The following is a 24,210-nucleotide window of genomic DNA, read 5'->3' on the forward strand; positions in this document are numbered from 1 at the left end:
TTAGACAAAGCAAAGCATCCCCTAGGGGCTTCTGCCCTCCCTTATTTCAGGTCCTAAGGTGTCAGGTACTAAAAACGTCTTTTTTTTTTTTTTTCCTGTTAATAACCTTGGTTTGTTCGACACCTACTTCCCTTTTAGGAAGTGTTTAGTCATCCCAGACTTAGATTAGCCTGTAGCAGGTTTGGAACACCAGGTAGAACAGAGAAGTCTAATGGTGTCTCAGCTCAAACAAGCGGTGCTGCTTTGCTGTTGTTCCCTGTTTGGGTGTTAGTGAGGTATTTAATGATTGTTGAGCGAGCATCTACTCACAGCCAATGCTTGTTTTAAATTTCAAGGGGAGAAACACAGATGGTGGAGTGTTTTGGTTGACCTACATAAGGTTTGCAATTTTTTCAATTTAATTAGCAACATTTAAAAGCTAGAATATTTTCCATAAAAAAGAATCTGGGAGCTGGGGAGATGGCTAGTGGTTAAAAGCACATGTTGCTCCTGCATAGCACTCTTGTTTGGTTCCCAGCACCCACATAGTAGCTCACAACAGTCAGTCTGTAACAGTTTCAGGGGATCTGACACTCTCTTCTGGCTTCTATTGGTTCAAGGTACGAATTGGGTACACGTATAAACGTGGAGGCAAACACTCGTGCACATAAGATAACAAGTAAACCTTTAGAAAAATAATCTGATTTTTTTTTTTTACCTTACTGTTTAAAGGCTGGAAACTTATCAAATTAAGTTTCATGTGAAACACACACACACACACACACACACACACACACACACACACACACACACACGGAGGTGAAATGTAACTTTGTGTGCTTTGGTTGACACAGACTCTCTGGTACTCTGAGGACCCTGTTTTCATTCCTTGGTTTCTCAGGCTCTCTGCACTGTTAGAGCTGGGAAGACACTGAAGTCCCACAGGGTCACAGCAACATGGAGGGATTTTGAGAATCCAGACTGAGATGAGAGAAAGGGCCAGCAACCAGGGAGATTAGGAGGGAGCACGGAACGGAGTCTCGGCCAGAGGCGTTGGAGTCAGGTTGGCAGCATTTGAGTGGCCACTTCAGGGTTTCAATGGGCCAAGTCTCTGCCTTGGCTCCTTCATGTAAATATTGACGGTGACAGTCAGCACCTGTGGTAGGACACCCTCAGATACGCAGGATTCCATTCCTAACTCCTAAGCTGTGGACTTGCTTCTTTAGTTATTGAAAATAGAATTTTTCATACAATATACTTCATTATGGGCTCCCCTCCCCCACCTCCTTCTAAAGCCTTCCCGCCTCCCCACCCATCCAAATCCTCAACCTTTCTCTCTCTCCTTAGAAAACAAATAGGCATCTAAAAAATAAGATAAAGTAAAAACAAACCAGAATAGGACAAAAACAAACAGGAAAAAAATGGAGCAAAAAAAAAAAAGCACAAGAGGCACACACATTCACACACACAGCAGAGAGACACACACATTCACACACACAGCAGAGAGACACACACATTCACACACACAGCAGAGAGACACACACATTCACACACACAGCAGAGAGACACACACATTCACACACACAGAGAACCCATAAAAAGACAAAACTGGAAACTGTAATATATAAGCAAAAAATATGTAAGCTTAAAAAAAGCCCAAGCAAAGCATTCTCATTCCCCCCCCCCCCCCCCCGCCCTCTCTCTCACACACACACACACCCTCCCAAAATGACATTGAGTTAGGTGTTTTTTGTTGTTGTTGTTGTTGTTGTTGTTTTTTCCATCTACGACTGAGCATGAAGCCTGGCCTTACATATGGTCTGTATACCCTATGACATTCCACTGGAGAAAACTAATTTTTCCCATGGAAGCGGTTATCAGTTGGAGATCTGGGTTAGGGTTGTGGCATGTGTCCACTCTTCCTCTCAGAACTGGGACGGTATCTGGGTTAGACTTATGGAGGCCCTATGCCACAGTCTATGTGAGTTCATATGTGTGTCAGTTCTAGAAGACATTGTTTCTTGGGTGTTTTCCACCCCCATTGACTCTTACAATCTTCCTACCTCCTTTTCCACAGAGTTCCCTTAGCCCTGAAGGGTGGGATTTGATGAAGACATCCTGTTTTGGACTGGATGTTTCAAGGTCTCTCATTCTCTGCACAGTGTACAGTTATGGGTCTCTGCATTCATTCCCATCTATTGCAGAAGGGAGCCTCCCTGGATAATGGCTGAGCAAAGACACTGATCTATGAGTCTAAAGGAATGTCAGTGGGAATCATTTGATTGCTACATTCCTTAGCAGAAGAATGGTATTTTGTTTCCCCTCGGTCTGTGACCCCTGTAGTCTTAGGTCCTTGACCACCCAAGTAGTGTTGGGCATGGGTTCCATGTCATGGAGTGGGCTTTAAATCCAATTAGATGGCTGTTGGTGACTCCCACAACTTCTGTACCACTATTGCACCAGCGCATCCTGCAGGCAGGACACCATTGTAGATCCCAGGGTTTTCCTCTGGCTTGGTCTTTACCTGTCTCCTCTGTAGCCTGAAGAGTGCCTTCTAGTACCGTGACTGCTAGTCAGGAGGGGTGAAGGCTTTAGGTAGGCACCACCTGGACTTCTCTGTCTTCAGTGAGTTGGGTCTTCATCAATAGGGCCTTACTAGCAGTTTGTCGAGACTAACCAATCGCCTTGGTAATAGACTGGGTTGTTGGTGGGTTTCAGTGGAGCCCTTTGGCCAGCAACTCAATTCTATGGAGCCCATTCTTGGCATTGGCAGTTTCCTTTGCTGGTAAGAAATGTCTAGTTGGGCCTTTTTACTTGATAATTCCATTCAGATTTCCTTCAAATATGTACATATTTTAAGAAGCTTCTACTGTACTGTCAGTTTCCATATGACCCCTCAAATGGCCCTTAGGTTTGGCTCTCCCTCCCTGACCCTCCTTTATCCCCTTCCTTTCTTCCCTCCCCCTCCCTGTTTGATACTCCTATTCTAGTCCCCTCCCTATCCATCAGAGATATCTATTCTATTTTCCCTCCCTAGGGAGATCCTCCCTGTACCCCTAGTCCCTTCCTCCACACCTAACCTCTGTGGTTATACAGATTGTAGCCTGTTTAAAAAAGACTTAAGAGCTTACATCCATATATAAGAGAGTATGTACCATGTTTGTCTTTTTGGGCCTGGGTTGCCTCACTCAGGATGATTTTTTCCTAACTCCTTCCACTTACCAGTGAATTTTATGATGTTGTTCTTTTTTAACAGCTGAGTAATATTCTGTTGTATAAATGTACCACATTTTCTTTATCTATTCACTCACTGGCCAACATCTAGGCTGTTTCTGGTTTCTGTCTATTATAACTAGAGCAGCCATGAACACAACTCAGCAAGTGCCTCTCTTGTAGGATGGAGAGTCCTTTGGGTATATGCCCAAGAGTGGTGTAGCTGGATCCTAGGTTAGGTACTGGTCTGTTCCCAGCTTTCTGAGGAACCATCCCTGATTCCATAGCGGCTGTACAGTGTTCTTGCTTCTTGAATGATCTCCTGCAGATGGAAAGGAAAGGGGAAGTGTATTACATCACCTAGGCTGTTGGAGCAGAGCTGCCCTTTGGGAACATCTGTCTACAGAGTCCATCTGGATTGGTTCTGTGGAAGACACAGTCTGGCAGATTGGTTAGCTGAGGTTCTGAGCCCCACAACTCCCACTGCAAACAGCCACTCTGGTCTCTCTATGGATTGGACATTTGATTTAAAAAGTATATTTAAGGTATTCCTGTTAAATTCCTGCTGTGGCAACTGTTACAGGGAGCTTGTCCAAGGGGACTAGTGACAGAACGTAAAGAAGCCATGGTTCCTAGAATTATCAGGGGCATTCTTTTCATGCCAGAAACTGCTCACAGACTTCACTGTGATGGAGCAGATCACACCCTTCTTAGCATAGTCACTCCAGTGTACTCTGGATGCTTGCCGCCTCTGATCCCTTGAGACAAGTGGTGGATCCAACACACAGTCCTGTTACTGAGATTGCCAGGAGCAACCCACTGGCCCATGTGATGCTCTGGATATGGAGTGGTTCTGGGAGGGTCCCCTGTGTAACTGTGTGGCAGGCTACTCAGCTGAAACCAGAGGTGCAGATTGAGTGAAATTAACATCTGCGCCTCTGTGGAACATCATGGGAGCTGGTGTGTGCCTAATGTAGATGTTTTTAAGGACTGGTATCAGTGGGGAGAGAGAAGCGGGGGGAGGGAAGGAGGGAGGGAGGGAGGGGGAGAGAGAGAGAGAGAAACAGACAGACAGACAGACAGTTAGTTTGAGAGGTTGCCCTGTGTGCCCGCTCATACACATTTCTGTGAACACATTTCAGAAGTGCTGGGTGGTGCCTGTAGCTTTCCATCTCTTACTGAGAGGGGCTGACAGAAGTCAGGCAGGAAGACTGGAGTATCCTCATGGCTTTGCTGCAGGTTGCTTCTGTTTCAGGGCATGATAAGCCTGAAGTTAGGTAGGGGACTGAGGGGACCTTGGAGCCATGGTGAGCTCCTGTGAAAACTCCGCCTTCCTAGGCACTGGCTCCTGATTCCAAGGTCCTGACCTGGTCACTTCAGGGAGTTAGCACTTCTGAAGAGGATGCCCCAGGAGTGAAAGCCCCAGGGAGAATTCTCGGCTGCAGTGAAGATCTGCAGGTGAGGGAGGTGCTGCTCATCTCTTCAGGCATCCAACAGAAACCACAATATGGACACGAGATAGATGTTCTCTGTAGTCCTGAGATCCTCCTGGGACCATTGTGTCCTTCTCTATGATGTACAGAGAAACTAGAGAATGCCAATTTGTAAGTGTATCATTTAAATCCAGTAATTCTGGGTAGTCACCCTCTTTCATTCCCTTCTGAAGTAATTTATCATGATGCTGTCCACCAAAATACCAGGCAGATAAACACCCTCGCTAAATATCTCTGTAGCGAGAACCTCTGATCAGAAAGAATGGTCATCTCAGAACTCAGAGGCTGGTGGTTGGTTACTCCTCTACCCAGCAGGATGCAGGAGCTGTTGGGGCTCAACAGGACACAGCATACTTCTCAGGATGGGGAGACATTTGATCATCAGAATAGCAGCCAGAGGACAGTAGCAACTATGGTCACAACTCTCCAATAACATAGAAATCAAATCTGTGTCAGTAGTCACTGTAGTGTGGGAGCATAAATGATTGGGTATCCCACATGCACCAGCTCTAAGTTAGCCACTCAAGTACTTGAATGAAAATCAGCATACTAAACTCTGTTGTAAATTGCATATGTCTAATCAGTGAGTACGACTGAGTCGCTAACCCAGTGTGAACTAATTATGTGCTTTCCATTTGCTGGGAAGGACACTTAGGAGTAAGAGATTGAGGGAGTCAGGATTTATCAAGTTTTCTTTGAAACCCTCTAAAACCACTGCCAAATCCCTGTGAATGCTTCTAAAAAGATGTTAAAATCCTTTCTTCTGACCCCTGTCCCCCCAAAACGTGGTTGTTAACATTGTAGAGAAATTCACATCAATGGCGAAGCTGCTCAAAAAGCAGTAATATCCCTGGAATAGCTGGGGTCAAGTTCTGGTTCAGAACTGACTGTTGCCCCTGGGATGCTCTCCCCACCCTGGTATTCTCAGGTATTAAATTTGTTTCCCTTCTTTCAATGAAAACAATGAATGAAGCAAACTGTCACACCCCGTCTCCCCCGAGCCCAGGGTTCTGCTGCAGTGCACTGGTAGAATGTCTAGCTGTGACATGACAGCTTCTCTGTCCTCATAGGTTCTGTGCTTTCTCTCTCTAGGCCGAGTGCAGATGCTGCCACAGGCTGTGTGCCTCCTGCACGCCCTCCTGGAGAACGGACACACCGTGTATGTCCACTGCAACGCTGGGGTGGGCCGCTCCACAGCTGCAGTGTGCGGCTGGCTCCACTATGTGATCGGCTGGAGTCTGCGGAAGGTGCAGTACTTTGTCATGGCCAAGAGGCCTGCAGTCTACATTGATGAAGACGCCTTGGCCCAGGCACAGGAAGACTTCTTTCAGAAGTTTGGGAAGATTCACTCTTCCATATGCAGCTTATAGGTGACCAGCTTGCTTCTCGTAGTTGTCTTAATAAGGAACCAGAGGTGTGGTTAGTGGAAGGCCTATAGACAAAGACCCCATCGGAACTGAGGGGACCGAAGCCCTCAGGACCCCTGGGCATACCTTCTATTACAGCTTGGTAGGGCTTACCTTTGAAATATTTTACAAAGGCAACTGCGTGCCACATGAGAAAAATTCAAAGTCAGCTGGGCAGCGGTGCAATGGATGCCACAGTTGCTGCTGCATAGACTGTTATGGATTTGTGATGCTTTGGCATGCAGAAGACGAGAGTGGTTATGTGGATTTTATCATTACTGTGAGTCTCACATGCACACACACACACACACACACACACACACACACACACACACACACACACAGCATGTACACACGAGTACAAACACATACAACATTTTATTGACCTGAAATTATAGACATTTGCCAGTGGAAGGGAAAAGTATATAAACCTGAATATGATGCAGAAAGAACTTGCCATGGGCATAAAACAACAGTTTTCTATAATTTTCTTTATTCCATTTCATAGTTGTCAACATCTCTGAGGCACCTCCTTATTTTCCTGTCCTCCTCACATGACAGCAGAAGTAGTTAGCCCTCTGTTTCTTCTGGCCTATCTAATTGCTATTTTTTCCCCTCAAGACAGAGTTTGTACTACTCACTGTAGTATAACATAACACACAAAGGTCAGTCTTTAACTCATGGTGATCTTTCTGCCTCAGTCTCCCAAGAACTGGGATTATGGTGTATGCTTCCATACTCAGCACCACCGTTTTTCAATGGAGTCTTTTTGAGCATAGCTGACTTTCCCAAGTCTCATGGTAAGTAGGAACAAGTTGAAGTTTTTAATTCAATTTATCTGGCTCGGTGCTGCTTTCACTGCATTTAGTTTTTCAGCAGACTGTCATGGATGTAGCTTTGTCTGTCTCAGGTCACTATCCCTGCGGTTGTTTCTACAGTGAGAAATGGGACAATGTTCTGAACAATTCCCAAAGAATTTAGGAAAACCATTTTATTCTGTTCAACCTCCTTTAAGCTGTGGTTTGTGATCCCAAGGTCATGAGTGGAAGGAGCCTGAGGAGGGAGGCCATGTCCAGAGATCAGTGTTGGGCAGCTGGGGCCGACCCTCAATTCAGCATAACACACATTGCTGTTCCTCCCAGACATGTGGTTTATTCCATTAGGTTTTATCAGAAGTACAAATATCAGCAAAATTTTGCCTCCCAAGATATAAAATGTAGAAACAGTTCTTGGTTCCATCCTCGGGAAGACAGTCCCCAACTGACATATTAGGACACAGAAGGGGACTTATCTTTAGTTGAGTGCCACTGTGTGCCAGTTGATTTCCTATGTCTAATGCCATCACAGTTCACTCTGGGATGGGTTATTGTGTCTGTTTAGATGGGGAAGTGAGGCCCAGAGAGACGAAAACACGTGTCGACTGCCATTGTTGTCGATGGAGGCCATGAGATGAGATGCAAAGCTAGGTTCGTCTCTCAGATCCCATACCATCAAAAGTTAAAGTGTGATATTTAAATGTGCTTCTCTTCCTTATTTTAGAAACATGTTAATAGATGGCAGAGATGGTGATTTGGGAGGCAGAGGGGACAAGAAGGCCACAGCCTGAGTTCCAGTAGTTTTCACAATAGAGAGAGATGTCTCAGAATGAAGGCACTCAGAGGAGGTAGCAAAAGAGGGAGAGAGAGAGGGAGGGAGGGAGGGAGAAAGGGAGGGAGGGAGAGAGAGAGAGATAGAGAGAGAGAGATGTTTCAACATGATAGACACCCAGAGGAGGTGGCATTTGTTTTGAATAGAGTACCCTACACGAAACATTTCTCCTACAGTTACAAAGTTAAGTCTAAAAACCAGTATTGAGGGATACCCGGCCTCTCCTACAAAGTATAGCTAGATGCAGCACCTATGTCTAAGACCCAATTTATAATCACAATGTATTAGGTAAAGTTTAATTTTTAAATGGGATATTTTAAACAAATATAATGTGTGTGTGTGTGTGTGTGTGACTTAATGTCTTAAGAAATCCAGCTGTACAAATTCCACTGTACAATGGCCCTTTCCAGGCGGCTTTTTATCTGTGCCTCAGATGAAATTGTTTAGAACTACAGATGAACGTTTTAGAATGACCCCACTTGCCCTCAGTGAGTGGGTTGTCTAATGTATCTCAAAAATCACCTGGGAGCTTTGCTAAATAAAAGCATAAAAAAAGACCTTTGTGCCACAAAATTGTTTAATGCTGTCAACTTGCTCTGAAATCTAGAAAAACACGTTTTTTTTTTAATTTGTAAAATGGGCATTGGGCTCACCAAATTGCTTTTTCGTTTTTGTTCGTGCTCATTAACCTGTGAGAAGGGGTGGCTGACGGACGTCTGAGATGGAAGAAGTGAAGGTGGCACTCGAGAATGTCTTGGAGAAGACCATGGAAGATGCTGTCTCAAGTGACTCTCATTGAACACTTTTTTTTGGGTATAGATATGTGTGAGGTGCATGGATAGAACCCAGGGCTTCACAAATGCTAAAATACTCTGAACACTGAATTATACCTCCAGACCAACAAAACCTCACTCAAAGGATTCTCACAGGAAATTCTAAGAAGATCTCTTACTTGGTGAAAGAGCACCAAGGTACCAAGATACTGTTACTGTCTTTTAGACTCCAAATACGTCTTTCTTTTATTTTGCGGGCCAAAATTGGTAAAAAGGAAAAAAAATTAGCAAAACATAAAAAAATATATATATATTCTCTTTGTCCACTTGGCTTGTCCTAAAAAACAAAAATGTTGACGAAAAAATGTAGTTAAGAGTTTGGGGCCAGGCAGTGGTGGCACACACCTTTAATCCCAGCACTCGGGAGGTAGAGCCAGGTGGATCTCTGTGTTTGGTGCAGCCGGGTCTATAGAGCAGGCTCCAGGACAGGCACCAAAACTACACAGAGAAACCCTGTCTCAAACAAAACAAAACAAAAAACAAAACGAGTTTGGGAATGAGAAGGAAAAAATGAAATGAGACTCAAAAGTGAACTAGATGGGAATTAGAACTCTCCATACACTGCAACAGAGGCAAGACAGAAAGTTAAAATCACAATTCCCTTTAAAGGTAATCACATGCAGTTCCTTTAGAGGAGAAAGAGCCAAAACACCATACCACAATGCAAAGTGTTGTAACTGAGGGCCAGAGCAGATGGTTAAGGCAGGAACACAGGTAAGTGATTATGGTGTGGAGGAGTAGAGAAGACTTAGTGCAAACGAGATCAAACAGTATAGAGGGGAAGACTTGATGGAAGGATTAATGAAAAGTGGGGTAAGCAGAAGGAAAAGCAGTGCGCAAAAGCAAAGCTAAGTTTTACTCCTGTCTTAGTTTCTATTGCTATGGAGAGACAGCATGGCCAAGGCAATGGGTTCAGAGGGTTAGGGTCCGTGACCGTCATGGTGGGAAGCATGGCAGACATGGTGCTGGAGTAGTAGCTGAGAGCTTGTATCTCAAAGTTGGGGGCAGAGAGAGAGAGACAGAGACAGACAGACAACTGGGAATGGCACGGGCTTTTGAAACTTCAAAGCCCACCCCCAGTTACACACTTCCTCCAATAAGGCCACACCTGCTGATCCTTCCCAAGCAGTTGTACCAACTGGGAACCCAATATTCAACTATATGCATCTATGGGGACATTCTCATTCACACCACAACAAAATTTCTAAAAAGGAGGGAGGAGAGTGCTTTCAGAAGGAGTCAAGAAGATGGTGCAACAATGGAAGTGAATGGAGAGCCAAGTTCTGTGCTCAAGAGACCAGCTAAGCATGCAGCGACTTCTCTGAGGCAAAAGATCCCATTTAGAAGAATCAGCACTAAGTAATGTTTCGAATCAACAGTGGGAACAGTATACATTTTTTATCACCCACTAGAAAAGGAAAGCAAGTCTGAAAGGGCAAGCCTAAGAGTAGAGGAAGAAATTGGTGAAGCTCCTTCTGTATAAAAATAAGGACAGTACTAAAGGGAAGAGGAAGGGCATAAATGGATCTGTTCCTTTGTTCCCTAAACGATTAGAGCAAAAGTCTTTTCAATCTATTTCATGGATATGTATGTCTGCCTTTCATTGCTGTGACATAATGCTTGAGGCTACTTTGGCTAATGAATAAAGAAGAAGACTTTTGTCTCATGATTCTGGAGCCTTGGAAGTCCAAAACCGTGATTACAAGATCTGCTTGGCTCCTGATGGGGTTTGTGGCACTTCAACTCATGAAAAATGGACAAATGGTCTCAGGTGAGACTGAAATTGGAGTCATGCTAGCTAAACCATTCCTACAAGAGAGATATTTACCATCCACGAGGGCTCTGACCCCACCTCCCAACACTGATATAGCAAGGAATTAAGATTTCTGTACTTGATCTTCCAGGGGACACAACGAGCAGTAGGTTTGTACCCAAGCCCTGTTTGGCTCCTCTTCCTCTCAACCATCACATTTGATCCATCAGGATGGCATGTCATATCTCTGGTATAAATACCCTGACTCCTTTACCAAACAGCTCCTCAGAGACAGTCTGGCCACATTGTTGGGTTTCAAGAATAGATGTCTGTATGCAGTCCTTGATTCTGTCACTTCCCTCTCCCACACCCATCAAATCCACGTAGTGGACTGTGAGATGTCAGATTTGTGCCTAAATTCCAATGACACTGAAGGTAAACATCAAAACTTCCACAGGCCCACACAATCTATATCCCTGACATTCTTCTGACCTGACTTGCTGCTATCTTGTAAGTTATTTGCTCTGCTCCAATCATGGTTTCTTGCTTTTCTTGGAATATTCTGGGCAGGTTTCAAACTCAGAACTCTTAGACTTACTGTTATCCTGATTGTGCTGTTGTTAGGTTGTGGTTTGTCTCTCAGATTTTTACATGCTGGAAACATGGTCCTCTGGGTGGCTATGTGGAGAGCATTGGAACCTTTAGGCAGTGGACACTATTGGCAGGTAATTAGATCATTTATGTCAATGCCTTCAGGAAAGACTTAGTGTAATTCTCGTGGGACCCTAGTTGGTCTTCATGTGAGTGTTGTAGGGCAAGGCCCCTGATGCTCTGGCATCATTTGCACCCTGCCATTCTCCTTATCTCTCTTCTACCATGTGTGACAGAATGATGTGAATCTTCTCCAGAGATTGAATCTTTTGGCCCCTCTGATCTGGAACATTCGGCTTCTGAAACTGAGGTAAACAAGTTTGTTTTAATTGTGAAGCACCCAGCCTCCGGAGTTCTGTTCCAACAACAGAAAACAGATAAGTACATATAGGGATGCTTTCTCCAGATGTACACTTCCCTCCATGATGCCTACTAGGACCACTTATTTAAAACACCTTGACTGGATTTGCCTCTCCTGTCCCATAGTCACTGCTTTACTTCTCTTTAGAGAACTTACGGTGGGATAATATAATACAAGATTTATCTACTCATTGTGTTGTCTGCGTCTTACCATGATGTAGACTTCATAGAGTCAGAAATTGATACCTTTTGCTGAAGTACTTAGGGTTACAGAACTTGGCACATAGTACAACAGAGATGGATGACAACAGTAATGATTGCAAAGCATACAATGCTACAAACATTGTTCTCTAAGGCTACACACACACACACACACACACACACACACACACACACACATACACACATACACACACACCCCTACCTTTGATACAAACTCTAGGCATACGATGTGTGCCAGTTTGCTAGAGTGGCTATAACAATGTACCTCAGACTTGGTGTCTTCAACAACAGAAATGTATCTTTTGATGATTTTAGAATATCAAGCACAGAATGTCAGCAGGGTTGGTTTTTCTGAGGACTGAGAGGCCATATTCCACATCTCCTTCCCTTCCAGAAATTTCTGACATATTTTTGGTTTGCAGAGGAAGCATCATCTTGTTCTCAGACCTCCTCTTCACTCAGTATATGCCATACGCAGGAGTCCATGTTCAAATATTTTGGTTTTTATTATTTGTGTATGAATGCACATGGATCTGCATGCATATGTTGAAGTCAGAGAATAACATATTTTTAGGTGCTATCCACCTTTAAAAAAACATTTAGAAACCACCACTGTTTTGGTCCTTGCCAAGTAGGCTAGGCTGGCTTCCAGGGAACCCCAAATATATGTCACTTTTCCCCTCCACAGTGGTGAGCTAATGAATGCATGCCACATACTCAGGGTTTTAAAAAAAACTGCATTTGGGGATTAAGCTCCTGTACTTGCACTTTTACTTTACTGACTGAGCTGTCTCCGTGACAACCAAAACAAGGACATCAATCATGTCAGAGTACCACCTTCATTGTGACATCATCTTAACTGCACTTATAATGGCCTCCTTTTCTAATAGGTTTACAATTTGAAAGGAGGTTGTTACATGTTAATTTGGAGGGGATGTACATAATTCAATCTGTAAGAGTATGAAAACTACCTAGAGACAAGAAGAGAGAGAAGTAAAACCCAGGAAAATTGGGAGTAGATGTTAAAAAGAGTTGAGAAAGGGGTGGATTTTCCCATTTTCACAGATCTGTCACTTGAGAGTATTACTGAAAAATGGAGGCAGAAATTTGGATCTGTTGAAACACAAGACGGGATGGATTCTTGTGCTGTAGTTATGCTAGGTCACATATCAATTTTATTAAAGGAAATATTTAAAAGCCAAGGTGCTGTCATTAAAGCCCAATGTGCATTAATGTTGTAAACAGGAGATATGAAACCAGAGGCTGAAGACATTGATAAGTAGTGAAGAGCAGTGTTTGCTCTTACAAAGGACCTGGGTTGGATTTGAAGTTCACATAGTGCCCCAGAACTATTATAACTCTAGCTCCAGGGGATCCAACACCCTCTTTTGCCCCCCTTAAATACTGCATACATATGGTATACATATATACATACATACATACAGACAGACAAGACACCTATACATATAAAATAAAAAATGAATCTTTAAAAAGATAAACAAAAAGTTTCCAGAACATGGAAAGCTCCTTAACATTGGTCTCAGCCATGAACTTTTTTTTTTCATTTTTCTTTATTAAGCTTTTGCTTAACATACAGGGTGATGTAATATACACTGTTGGCTTACATGTTGAGAAAAGAGAGAATGTCCTGTATGTTCTTGGGTAAAGTTTGTCTTTGGGGATGAAGAGACCCTAAAAAATAGAATTTCCCTTATTCTACAACAGGAGCATAAATACCAGATTATAGTTTCAGATGCACAGACTATGCATCTGCCTGTGTGTTGATTTGATTGATGCATTGCCACAGTTAGCAGGTATGAACTAGAATTCTGGCTTCCATTCCAAGCTTCCTCCAGAACAAAGTTTTTCCAGCCTCAAGAGTCAGGTTTTCTTCTGACTAATCCAGAAGTTTGCCTCATCACACCCTCTCCATAATTTCTCTTAAGATCAACAGAACAAACATTCTGATGTGTCCCCTGACCCCCACTCCTCCTTTGTCTATTCTACTGACCAAATTAAACCAAACATACAAAAAATCCCAAACATGGACAGGCTTCAGGAAATCGTAAGTAAAAGCCATAGCCAAAATTAAGCACACTAGTTGTGGACTTCAGGTGTCTGAGGAGTGGAATTCTCCATCCCAGAAAGCAGTCAGTATTGTTATTATTTATTGAAGTTAATGCCTAATTTTGATCATTTTTTCTATATTATATCATTTTCTCCAAGAGCCATACAATTTTGTTGATTTGTTTCTTAAAAATATTTCTACTCTGTACACATAGGGTATTTTTAATGTTATTAGTTTATTAAATCTGTGGTTTCAAAATGGAAGAAACAGCTGGTATGGGATCATTATATATTTAAAAACATTAACTGAAGGAGCTTTGTATATAGTCATTAGGAAGTAGTAATTATAATTGTATAGACAAAATTTGTTTCATCGTCTGGGTGCTTAAATAGTTCTGTATCTATGGGAAGAATAATAATGGATACAAAACAAACAAGTCTCTGGAGAGTGGCTTTAAGTTGTCACTGGGCAAATATCTTAGTTTAATTAGAGGTGTTTAATAATATTCTTTGTCTAGAAATTACTTTCACCAAAATATTTTTGTCAATATAAAATATATTTTAACCCTCAATAGTCCTTTTTCTTTTCAGATCAAAGAGAATCTTTCTATGTAGGATCTAACTTTTCATCATTGTTTTCACTGATGGAAATGATGAATACATGTACTACATCTCTACTTCAGTTGTCAGATGAGTTCCCAGTGTCTCAGTATAGAAAGGTTATCATATAGAAGTTTTGCAAAGTTAAAACTATTTAGTGGCGTTTCAAATGAAAATGGTCTAAGGGTATCTCAGTGAGTCAATCATTTGTTGTTGATGCTAAGAAGAGGCCAACAGTGGGCTCATTTATCACAGGTTGAAAGATGTAAACAAGGCATCTTTGGGTACTTCAGGGAAAGGGTATCATGAACTTGTGGTCTGATGGTTGTGAAACTGAGCATTCAGTGCTGTGGGATGTCATTCTGTATGCTGTGAATATGTGGTGCTCTGATTGGTTGATAAATAAAGCACTGATTGGCCAGTCGCCAGGCAGGAAGTATAGGCAGGGTAAGCAGATGAGGAGAATTCTGGAAAGAGGAAGGGCTGAGTCAGGAGTCACCAGCCAGCCAGACACAGAGGAAGCAAGATGACAAGCAGAACTGAGAAAAGGTACCAAGCCACATGGCTAAACATGAATAAGAATTATGGGTTAATTTAAGTGTAAGAGCTAGTCAGTAATAAGCCTGAGCTAATGGCCATACAGTTTGTAATTAATATAAGCCTGTGTGTTTATTTGGCTCTGAGTGGCTACAGGGGCCTGGTGGGACCGCAGAAACCATTGGCACCCACCATGTTTAAGAGAATATGGGACAAGTGTGCAGAGATTTTTGACTTCTTCATCAGCATAAGTGGAATCAACTAGACTCATTTTGTGTGTGTGTGTGTGTGTGTGTGTGTGTGTGCGCGCGCGTGCGTGTGTGCGTGCGCGTGCGTGTGTGCGTGCGCATGCACAATAGTAATTCCACCTTTTGAAGAACTGGGCAAATGGTTACTACCTCCCAGGTACTGTGCAGGGTCTGCACACACTTGGCACACAGGATATTCTTATTAAGAGGTTGTAATTACTGAAATAGGAGTTTAGGATGTTTGGGTTGGAGAAAAGAAGACCATGGAAAGAAATGATGTTAATATTTGTATATAAATAAGGCAATTATCTTGTAGCAGAGGACAACAATAATTAGTTATTAACAGGAGGGTAGCCTGCAGCTTATTTTAAGAAGCAACTGTGAGTAGAATTGGAAAGTGGTAAACCAGATTGTTTTGTGAGAGAGACCCTTGTCACTAAATAATTTCAAATCTGAAGTCACTCCCTCTCCCACCCTGCCAATGTTTTGAAGAGGTTTGATCATTGAAAGGCAGATTTCATCATGCCATTTATAAGGTCTCCTCCAAGTTAACAACCTATGATTCTAATTATTGATTAGGTCAACATAGAATTTCTTCTTTCCCACAAACATTAAAGCTCCAGATTCATAGTCACCAAGGTACCACAAAAGCAAGTAAGAAGTACATAAGAAATACAAGGAGTCTGCAGGGCTCAGAGAATAAACAGGATGCTCTCCTGGATCTGGCCATTTCCTAGAGATATTAGAGAAGATTCGGAAAGAGGAATGTACAGCAGAAACAGTATAATCCTTTGTGACGTGCAGCGGTTCATATTGTGTATGCCGGGGTTCATGTTATGTGTGTAGGGAATACTAGAGTAAGTTATCCAGAACCAATGGGATAACTTCCCCAATGAGAACTTGTAAAGAAAGTGGACATTCCAGAAATACAGGATGTCTTTGTTGGGGTAATCATTGTCCTAAGTTATTGGCTGTTCAGGTTTCTTGACTGAATATAAATCACTATATTCCTCCTATTTTCACTTACAAACTCTTCATGAAGATAATGCATTAAGGCCACCCTGATGAAAATTCAATCTGGTGGCAGTAAATTGACATTTGATCACTCACAAGCTAGTGTGGTGATATTTAGTTTGTGCTCTAACAAATAAAGCTTGCCTGGAGATCAGAGTGGGGAGCTAGCCATTAGTTAGCCATAGAAGCCAGGCAGTGTTGGCACACACCTATAATTCCAGCACTTGGGAGGAGGAAACAGGAAGATCAGGAGTTCAAGGCCACCCTGAGCTACACGAGATCGATCCAGTCTAAAAGAGAAACAGCCAGATGTTGGAGGCACATGCCTTTAATCTCAGCACTTGGGATCTCATGCCTTTAGTCTCAGCACTTGGGATCTCATGCTTTTAATCCCAGCACTAAGGCAGGTCGAGACAGGAAGTGATAGGGCTGTGTGGAGAGAGGAATATAAGGCGGGAGGAGAAAGGAGCTCACCCCCTTTTCAGTCTGAGAATTCAGTAGAGGTAAGAAGTCTCTCTACTGGCTGGCTCCCTTACTTCTCTGATCTTTCAGCATTTACTCCTATATCTGACTCTGGGTTTTTGTTATTAAGACCAATTAGAATTCACGCTACAACTAATTCTCATCCACTGGCTGACATACTTCTGTGGACCATGTTACCTTAAATATATTGGCTAGTCAAGTCTGGCTCATGTATTTATTTGTTGTATTTCAATTTTGAGCTTGTCAGGTCAAGTGGCAGATCAGAGCACTGCTTAAGGCAAGTGTAATAGACATACCAAGTTTTGATTAATTATCTAATCTTCCAACTATACACCACCCCTTGTCTGCCCTTGGAAGAACTTACTGTCTGTTACTTTCAAAGTGCGAGAACTACTTGTGAATATGATATGTTAGCCAAGCATACCTAAAGAGAAGGCTGGTGTTGAATCTCACTTCATTTACTAGACAATCTGCTGAGTAGTTTTCTCTCTGTTTCCTCTGTTCTTTAATTTCTTTGCTTCAACATCATTTACTCCCAGTTTGGTGCTGGCAATTCAATGTTTGTGTCAATTCAACATTTTCTGTCCACTCAGGAGCAGAGGCTCTTAGCTCTCGATGGGAGTTGGCTCTTACAGCCTCATTCTAGAAGCAGCTTTTAGTCTCATGATTTTCCCCATGAGGCACCTGCATCTTTAGCTCCTCAGTACTGTTAATGACTCTAAAAATATATGAAGCTTAAATGAGCCCCCAAAGTAGCACTTTTTTTGTACTACCTGTTGACTGAAAAAGTGCTAATATGCTTTGCTTGAGGAGAGATGGCCAACTAAGGAGGAAAAAGGAACAATTTCCTCTCATTGACCAAGACCTTGAATGGTTTATGAGGCAATATGTATGAAACACACAGGACAAGCAGCAAGGAAATTTTCCATATGATTACTTTACAAGAGAGAACAATAAAAGAACAGAGCATGAATGATATAGCATTCCAAACATAATTCTGATACTGCTTTTGAAGGTAAAGTTTTATGTGTGCATGCCAGAGTATGTGTATACATCAAACTGTGTTTGAATCTGATGTGCAGGGACTTAGAAGCCACAGCCATAGTGTCTAACTCTGGACAAGTGGTATTAACCAAAGGATAAACAAAGATGCTATAACGGGCAAACGGGTAAGTGCTGGCACCCACGGCAGTGAGGGCATAAACACACAAATGGAATTTTCCTTTTCATGTTCTTCCTATTGATTTGTGCAGCCCTGTTTATAGAAGTCACCAGAATGGAGCTCTCGGGGCAGTGGAAGGCGCAGAGACACAACAGAGACGCTCCTTCCTTTCATGTCCTGTGCCTGCTGTCAAGCAGTGAGCTGTCATCCATCACCCCACTCTCATTTCACTTTAACCCCTCCTGCCTTCTTCATGCTGTATGTGCTCTTTGTTCTAAACCAAATCACATTGTCTGTCCCCTTCATATTTTTCTCACTTCTTCTGGACTCCCTGTCGACACATTCTGGATTTGACATTGTCATTGATCCTGTGGTCCTTGCTGTTTACTTCACTGGTCCATTGTGTGTTCATGTTCTCCCCTGTCTGCCCCAAAGCTAAGGATCGTGCAGTGGACTGAGTATTCTAGAATTCTTAGAGCCACACATTACACATCAGAGCTTGAGGAACCAAGCTTGAGCCCAGGTCCCTGCTGTCCGTTCTTTGGGTCATGACCTTTAGTCGTGTTACACAAATCTGTCTCTAACTCTTATGATGTAGTCATTTGCATCCAAAGGCCATACCTTTCAAAGCAGCCTCAGAAGTTTCAGTGAGGTTTTCATCTTCCAGAGTGTTAAAGGGTAAAGTGAGGCACAATATACATGTTTTTTTGTTGTTGTTGTTTTGAGGAGTTTTTGAGTTTCAGGAAATTTTCTAGCAAACACAGATTCAGGAATTGGGCAGCTCCAAAATAGGAACTGGCTCAGAGGCTCCACTGAGGTAAGGCAAGGACAAGATTTTTACAGGGTGAGCACAGGAATAATGCAGATAATGCATTGCGTTTGATTAGCTACATAGTTACTTTGTATGTCTGTCCTGCTGCAAAGTCCCTACTTAGATAGATGTAGTTAGTAGATGGTTGTCTCACCTGCCTTAAGTTTCATTTTTCATACTATCCATATATAAGAAAGCTCAAGGGAAGTTTCACTTATATTTGTAAATCAAGCAGCTCAGATCACATGAGAGGCCCAGCTGGCTATGGATTCTCTAGAATCAGTATTTGGGTTTATTTTTCAAAGCTAATTGACCAAGTTACAATTTCCTTGCCATGCTTTAAAATCATGAATTTTAAATTTATACCAAGAGACCAAGTATTGTTTTTCCAACATGTTAAGAAATGCATGTCAGGGCCCAGAAGAGTGCTCAGTGGGTTAACACACTTGCCTACTGACCTGAGTTCAATTCTGGGCCTTATGATAGGAGGAGAGGAGAGACCTAACTCCTGAAACCTGTCCTCCAACCACCACACAAACATGCAAGCTAGACATGGTGGGACACAATTACAGTCCCAGTGCTTGGGAGGATAGCGAGCCTGAGGCTAGCCTGAGTTATATAAGGAGACCCTGTCCCCCAAAACACCACTAACAAAGAGCAAAAGTCAATGCTACATGTACACTTGAAAGCTCACCCAAGGTACTAGACTAACTGAGCAGAGAATACAAAACCCACGGGTAATTTTGTTTTGTTTTCATGTGCAATAGATTTTTTTCAATGAATTTAGTGCATGTAAGATTAAGAATGTAGACTGTTGCTAGGACAGTTATCAACTGATGGAAGTAAATTTCTTCAGCATGACATGTATTCCCTAGGCTGTAAGATGAATGGCTAGGGTGGCCGGGATCTCTAGAAGAACTTGCCTATAGATTTTTCCATACATTTTTGCTTCCTGTGTTAAATGTGCCAGCATTCGATGTTAATATTTGCTCTTTTTGAGTCTGAAAGCAGATTATTGTTTTTGTTTCCTTTTGGCCATGGGGCCTTTAATTTCAATCCTTTTATGTTTCATAGACACAGTGATAAAATATACAATAAAATCTGATGCCAAGGTCTTCTACTCTTTTTGTGAATGTGGTGAGCATTACACGTGACACATAGTTGCCTCTTGTATGGCTTCATCTCCATGGAATACAACAGACTATTCTTTTCTGGGATTTGCATCCTCATGTGCCCCACCTTTCTCAGGACTCCCCGGGTTGCAGCCCTGTTATGAAGAAGACAGAGGATCAGGTAAGCAATTGCAGAGGTTATCAAACCCAAGCACTAGCCAGCACCAGGCACCAGGAGCTGGAGGTCTTGAGGGCAGGACAGTGCTGACATTGCTCAGAACATGTTCTACTGCTTCTAAAGGTTCAGAGCAGGAAAAGAACCTTTGGATACACAGATGAAATAGCCGACACATGGTTGGTATGTTACTTACCTGGACATTGCCTGCTTAGAGCTGTAATGACATCCTTGGAATTTCAAGTGTAGGATAACTTTTATGCTGTTACTGGAGAGTCTTAGCAGTTCCTCCAAGACAAATAAAGCACAGGCTGTCATTGAAACCACTTTGTGACTTTCAGGAGTAACTTTCCAAAGTAAGCAGACCATAAAATGTACCATCTGTCATCAGCAAAATCATAAATTAAAAGTTTGCCATCCCTCGCTGTCCATTTGAGCAGCAATTGTCCTTCTCTAATGTCTGTGGCCCCGGCTGTGCCGACAAGCAACAGTCTGAATGTAAAGGGTGCCTCTCTCAACCCACATCCCCAGACCTACCCAGCCTGTTTCAGCTCAGAGCCATCGTTCCATTGAATCTGTCTGCTGTTGCTCCTGGTGTCCCCTCCTGTGAATTGTTTTCAATGGACTGGACAGTGACCACATTCTGAGTTCCAAGGTGACAGAATGATAATTGTTTGCTGTGTTCGTGCTCCTCCAGAAATTCCACACACACACACACACACACACACACACACACACACACACACACAAAACTCCTTCCACACTGGGAAATCTCCAAAGAACGAATTTTAAGTAGTAACAGGCCCAGGACTGTAGCAGCCAAGGTGAGCTGACCTGCAGAGACCAGGGGTTTGTGTTTGTGCTTCTCTAACTTAGACCTTTCTAGCACACTGTCTCCATCATGACAATTAAGGGTTTCTCAATCCTTTGAAAGATGTCACAGTTAGGAGCTAGAAGATCTGCTTTATTTTAACTTTCCCAAAAGAAGAAATAGTGTTACCGTACCAATCTAAGCAACAGCACAGAGCGACCTCCTCTCATTATTCTTGATGATGACTTTATTAGGGAGTAAGCAGAAACACTGCTGTGTGTGGGTGCATGCCAGAGCAGACTACGAGCATGGCCAGGAAGGTTGGGGAAATTGGAAACTTCTAGAGTTAAAGAGAGGATTGAGTACAATTTGTTCTGAGACAAGGAGAACAATTGGTTTCAGGGGCTCATTGCAGGAGTTGATATCAATTCATTAGGGAGACAGTACCCGGGATTATCTCAAACTTGAAGTTTGCTGGCCTCGAGTCTCATGCAGCAAGCTGCACCTTGGAAAGCTCTTGGCAAAAGTTTGGTTGCAGGACCAAATGGTTTTTTTTTGTTGTTGTTGTTGTTTTTTTTTTTTTTTTTTTTTTTTTTTTTTGTAGACAAATGTGTAGGGGCCCCTTCTCCTCAGCCTCCTGGCTTTATTCAATTTATTTATTATTAGGGTTGATATAAGTGAGTTATTTTTTATCTTAACAAATTCAGTGACTAAAGGACATTTTTCTTTTGTTGTATGAGAGTATGAGAAGAGGTAGGACCCTTGCTCTCCTCTGTCCGTTCTCCTCATTTCCTTCCTTCCATATACAGTTGCTCTAAGTTATTTGACTTCTGGAGATTCTCCTGTGGAGTCAGTGCCATTAGATACAGTGTGATTTTCAGCAAAATATGTCCACTAATTATTTAATTCAAAGGTTATAATTGAACTTAATAAGGAAAGCCCTCTTCATGGGAAAAAACATTATTTTATGTATGCAGGGTATTGTAAGCTATTCTCCTGCATCAGGTCAGAATTTCCATTCATTTTATTGGGAAGATTCAATAGAAAATTTAGATTCATAGGAGCCAGCTGAAAGCCCAAACAGAACTATTCAAATGTGTGCAATTTATATTATATTTATTCTTTACAGAAACCAAATTTAGTTAAAATGAGTTATCCGAAATGGTCCAATGTGCCCACATGTCTAAAATATTTTTCTTGAATATGACAGAAGAATCCTACAGGAGACCATCAAATGTGTGTGGTAATATCACACAGCAGGCATAAAAACAGTCATAAATTCCCAAGAAGAACAAACCATTTTGTTTCCTAGAAAGTCTTAAAACAGTACACATCCATTATGAGAACTTTATCTTGGCCTCAAAACAGAATAAACTTTTTATGATTATTCAATATGGCTTCCATGAATAAACATTTTATTGTTTATAATCCTTTGGGTAAATATAAAATAATCAGCATATTTCCATCCAATATGCTTTAATGAAATTTCTCTCTGCAAGTTCATATACCTGGAGGGCCTTTTATTTACATTAAAATTTTTGTAGATAGTGTTAGTAGTTTGAGGTAGGAAAATGTATGTTGTATTTTTTTACTTAACTGCAGGGAACACTATGGTGCCATCTCCACACCAACTTTCTCATTTTACAGAAATAAAAAGAAGCCAGGTAAACTGTCTGTCAGAAATACCAATTCCTAGCTCACGACACACTAAGTTCAACAAACATTTGCTGAGTACTTAACTTGTTTTTTTTTCAAAGTAATTGAAAAATGTTGTCAGCCATTTAAAGAGCTTATAACCTTGGGGTGTGCAAATGCAAAAAGAGAAAATTTTAGCAAAATGGGTTAAATGTGACGAGAGTGATGAGAATGGAGTATAGAGTGGGAATAATTTATTCATTCAACAAGTGCTGTGATGTTTCCTTCACATGTGTTGAGTGAGCCTCTACTATGTACATGCCAGGTAGTGAGTGCTGGTAATTAAACTGAGGAGCCAACATTCGGGAGACTGATGTGAACTTGTCACTTAAGAAATGATAGCGAAGGAAGCAGGAGTGGAGACCTCTTGTCTATTCACTTTGACAAGCCACAAGTTGAAGGATGAGGCTCAGGCACTTTATCAAGGAAGAGTTTGGATTGAAGTTTTGTTTTCTGTTGCTGTTTTTGTACAGGTTTTTTCCCCCCCTGTAGCCCAGGCTAGTTCTGGCCTTTGGACTTACAACCCCCCTGCTTAGTTTCTGGAGTTCTGAGATTACATTCATGTATCACAACACCCAGCTTTTTTTTTTTAACTCTTATTTCCTTCTAGTTAGCACAGTTTGTGCAGAAAGGGAACTCTGGAGGTTTGGGGTGTCATGGCCAGAAATGACATCAAAGTTCACCCTCAGTCATGCTGTCATCACTACTGCCTGCCACAGACACCACGAAGAGCTCTGCTGTCACTGGGTGCTGCAGCCAGCCAGAAGACACCTAACCCTCTGCCTCTGGACCAGCATATCTCTGGCTGCCTCATGGAGATGTGTTGGTGAGAAGCCCACTGGTTCACATAACTGCCTTGCAAAACTGAACCAAAACAGAATAGGAAGGAGGACACATAAGCTTACAGTTTAGGGCCCCTCACTTGCATGGGCTCCTTTCAGAATGCGGGCTTTTTGTTTTATTCACAAGTTTTGTAAAATTTGAAAAAGCAAGCATTTCAAATACAAACAACCAAGACATTGTTTGTCTGTTTAGTTCCATTTCCTCTCATTATAACTTCTGTCTATGTCAGATGCTTTTGAAGAGGACCCGGGGCCTTTTTGAAGTCCTCTTAAAAGAAAATGGAGTTAGGATAATTAATTTATGTAGAACAGGATATGTAGTTTTCAGGTACTTTGAGCAGAATTAAATGACTAACAGTATTTTAGTATAGTTTGAGAGTAGCTTGGGAGCTACAGTGATTTTTTTTTTTTGGCCAGCTTAGGCAAGAGTTTCAGACTATTTAAACAAAACCTCCACTAAAATAGGCCTTGAATAAAGTTGCCATTATAGATTGAAAATTGTCCATTAACAAAGTCTGGAACACAAGAAACATGCCACTGGGAAACACACACACACACACACAAGCAGAACACAAGAATGTACCATACAAGGCTATCTTTTAGAGCACACTCTCAGCTCTTCCTTTGGAATTGGTTACCAATATCGCTCCTAGCTTAGGTTCACTCATTTCTGTTTGATGTTTAAATTTCACTACAGGACCACTCTCACTGCCACCTTCTTATTTTTATATTTCCAAAGTCTCAAGAAACAGAGGAAACCGAAACTAAAGAACAAAACACCCACCCAACAAATACAGTAGCAGAAATCAGCACCCAGACCTATAATCATCCCAATCTCAGATTCCTAGACGCCAGCATAAAAACACAGGCAATAAGAACCAGGACAATGTGTCTCCACTAGAGCCCAGCAACCTTACCACACAGGCCCTGAATATTCCAACATAGCTGAAGCACAAGAAAATGATCTTAAAACTGTCTTTATGAAGATGATAGAGGTCCTTAAAAAGGAAATTAATAAATCCCTTAAAGAAATCCAGGAAAATGCAAGCAAATGGTGAGAGGAATGAATAAAACTGTTCAAGATCTGAAAAAGGAA

General features: G+C 42.0%; 1 protein-coding gene across 3 annotated transcripts in view; it reads left to right on the forward strand.

The window, feature by feature from the left end:
- Epm2a (EPM2A glucan phosphatase, laforin) overlaps positions 1-19,594 on the forward strand; it is a 115,689-nt gene extending 96,095 nt beyond the window's left edge. For all 3 annotated transcript variants that reach the window (XM_052751041.1, XM_052751039.1, XM_052751040.1), the window contains one exon: positions 5,778-19,594. In XM_052751041.1, coding sequence (XP_052607001.1) covers positions 5,778-5,976 — 199 coding nt within the window. In that variant the 3' untranslated portion in view covers positions 5,977-19,594. The remainder of the gene's footprint in view (positions 1-5,777) is intronic.
- The last annotated feature ends 4,616 nt before the right edge of the window (positions 19,595-24,210 follow it).

This window comes from Peromyscus californicus, unplaced genomic scaffold (genome assembly GCF_007827085.1).
Source record: "Peromyscus californicus insignis strain IS unplaced genomic scaffold, ASM782708v3 Scaffold_22__1_contigs__length_63687245, whole genome shotgun sequence".
NCBI lineage: Eukaryota > Metazoa > Chordata > Mammalia > Rodentia > Cricetidae > Peromyscus > Peromyscus californicus.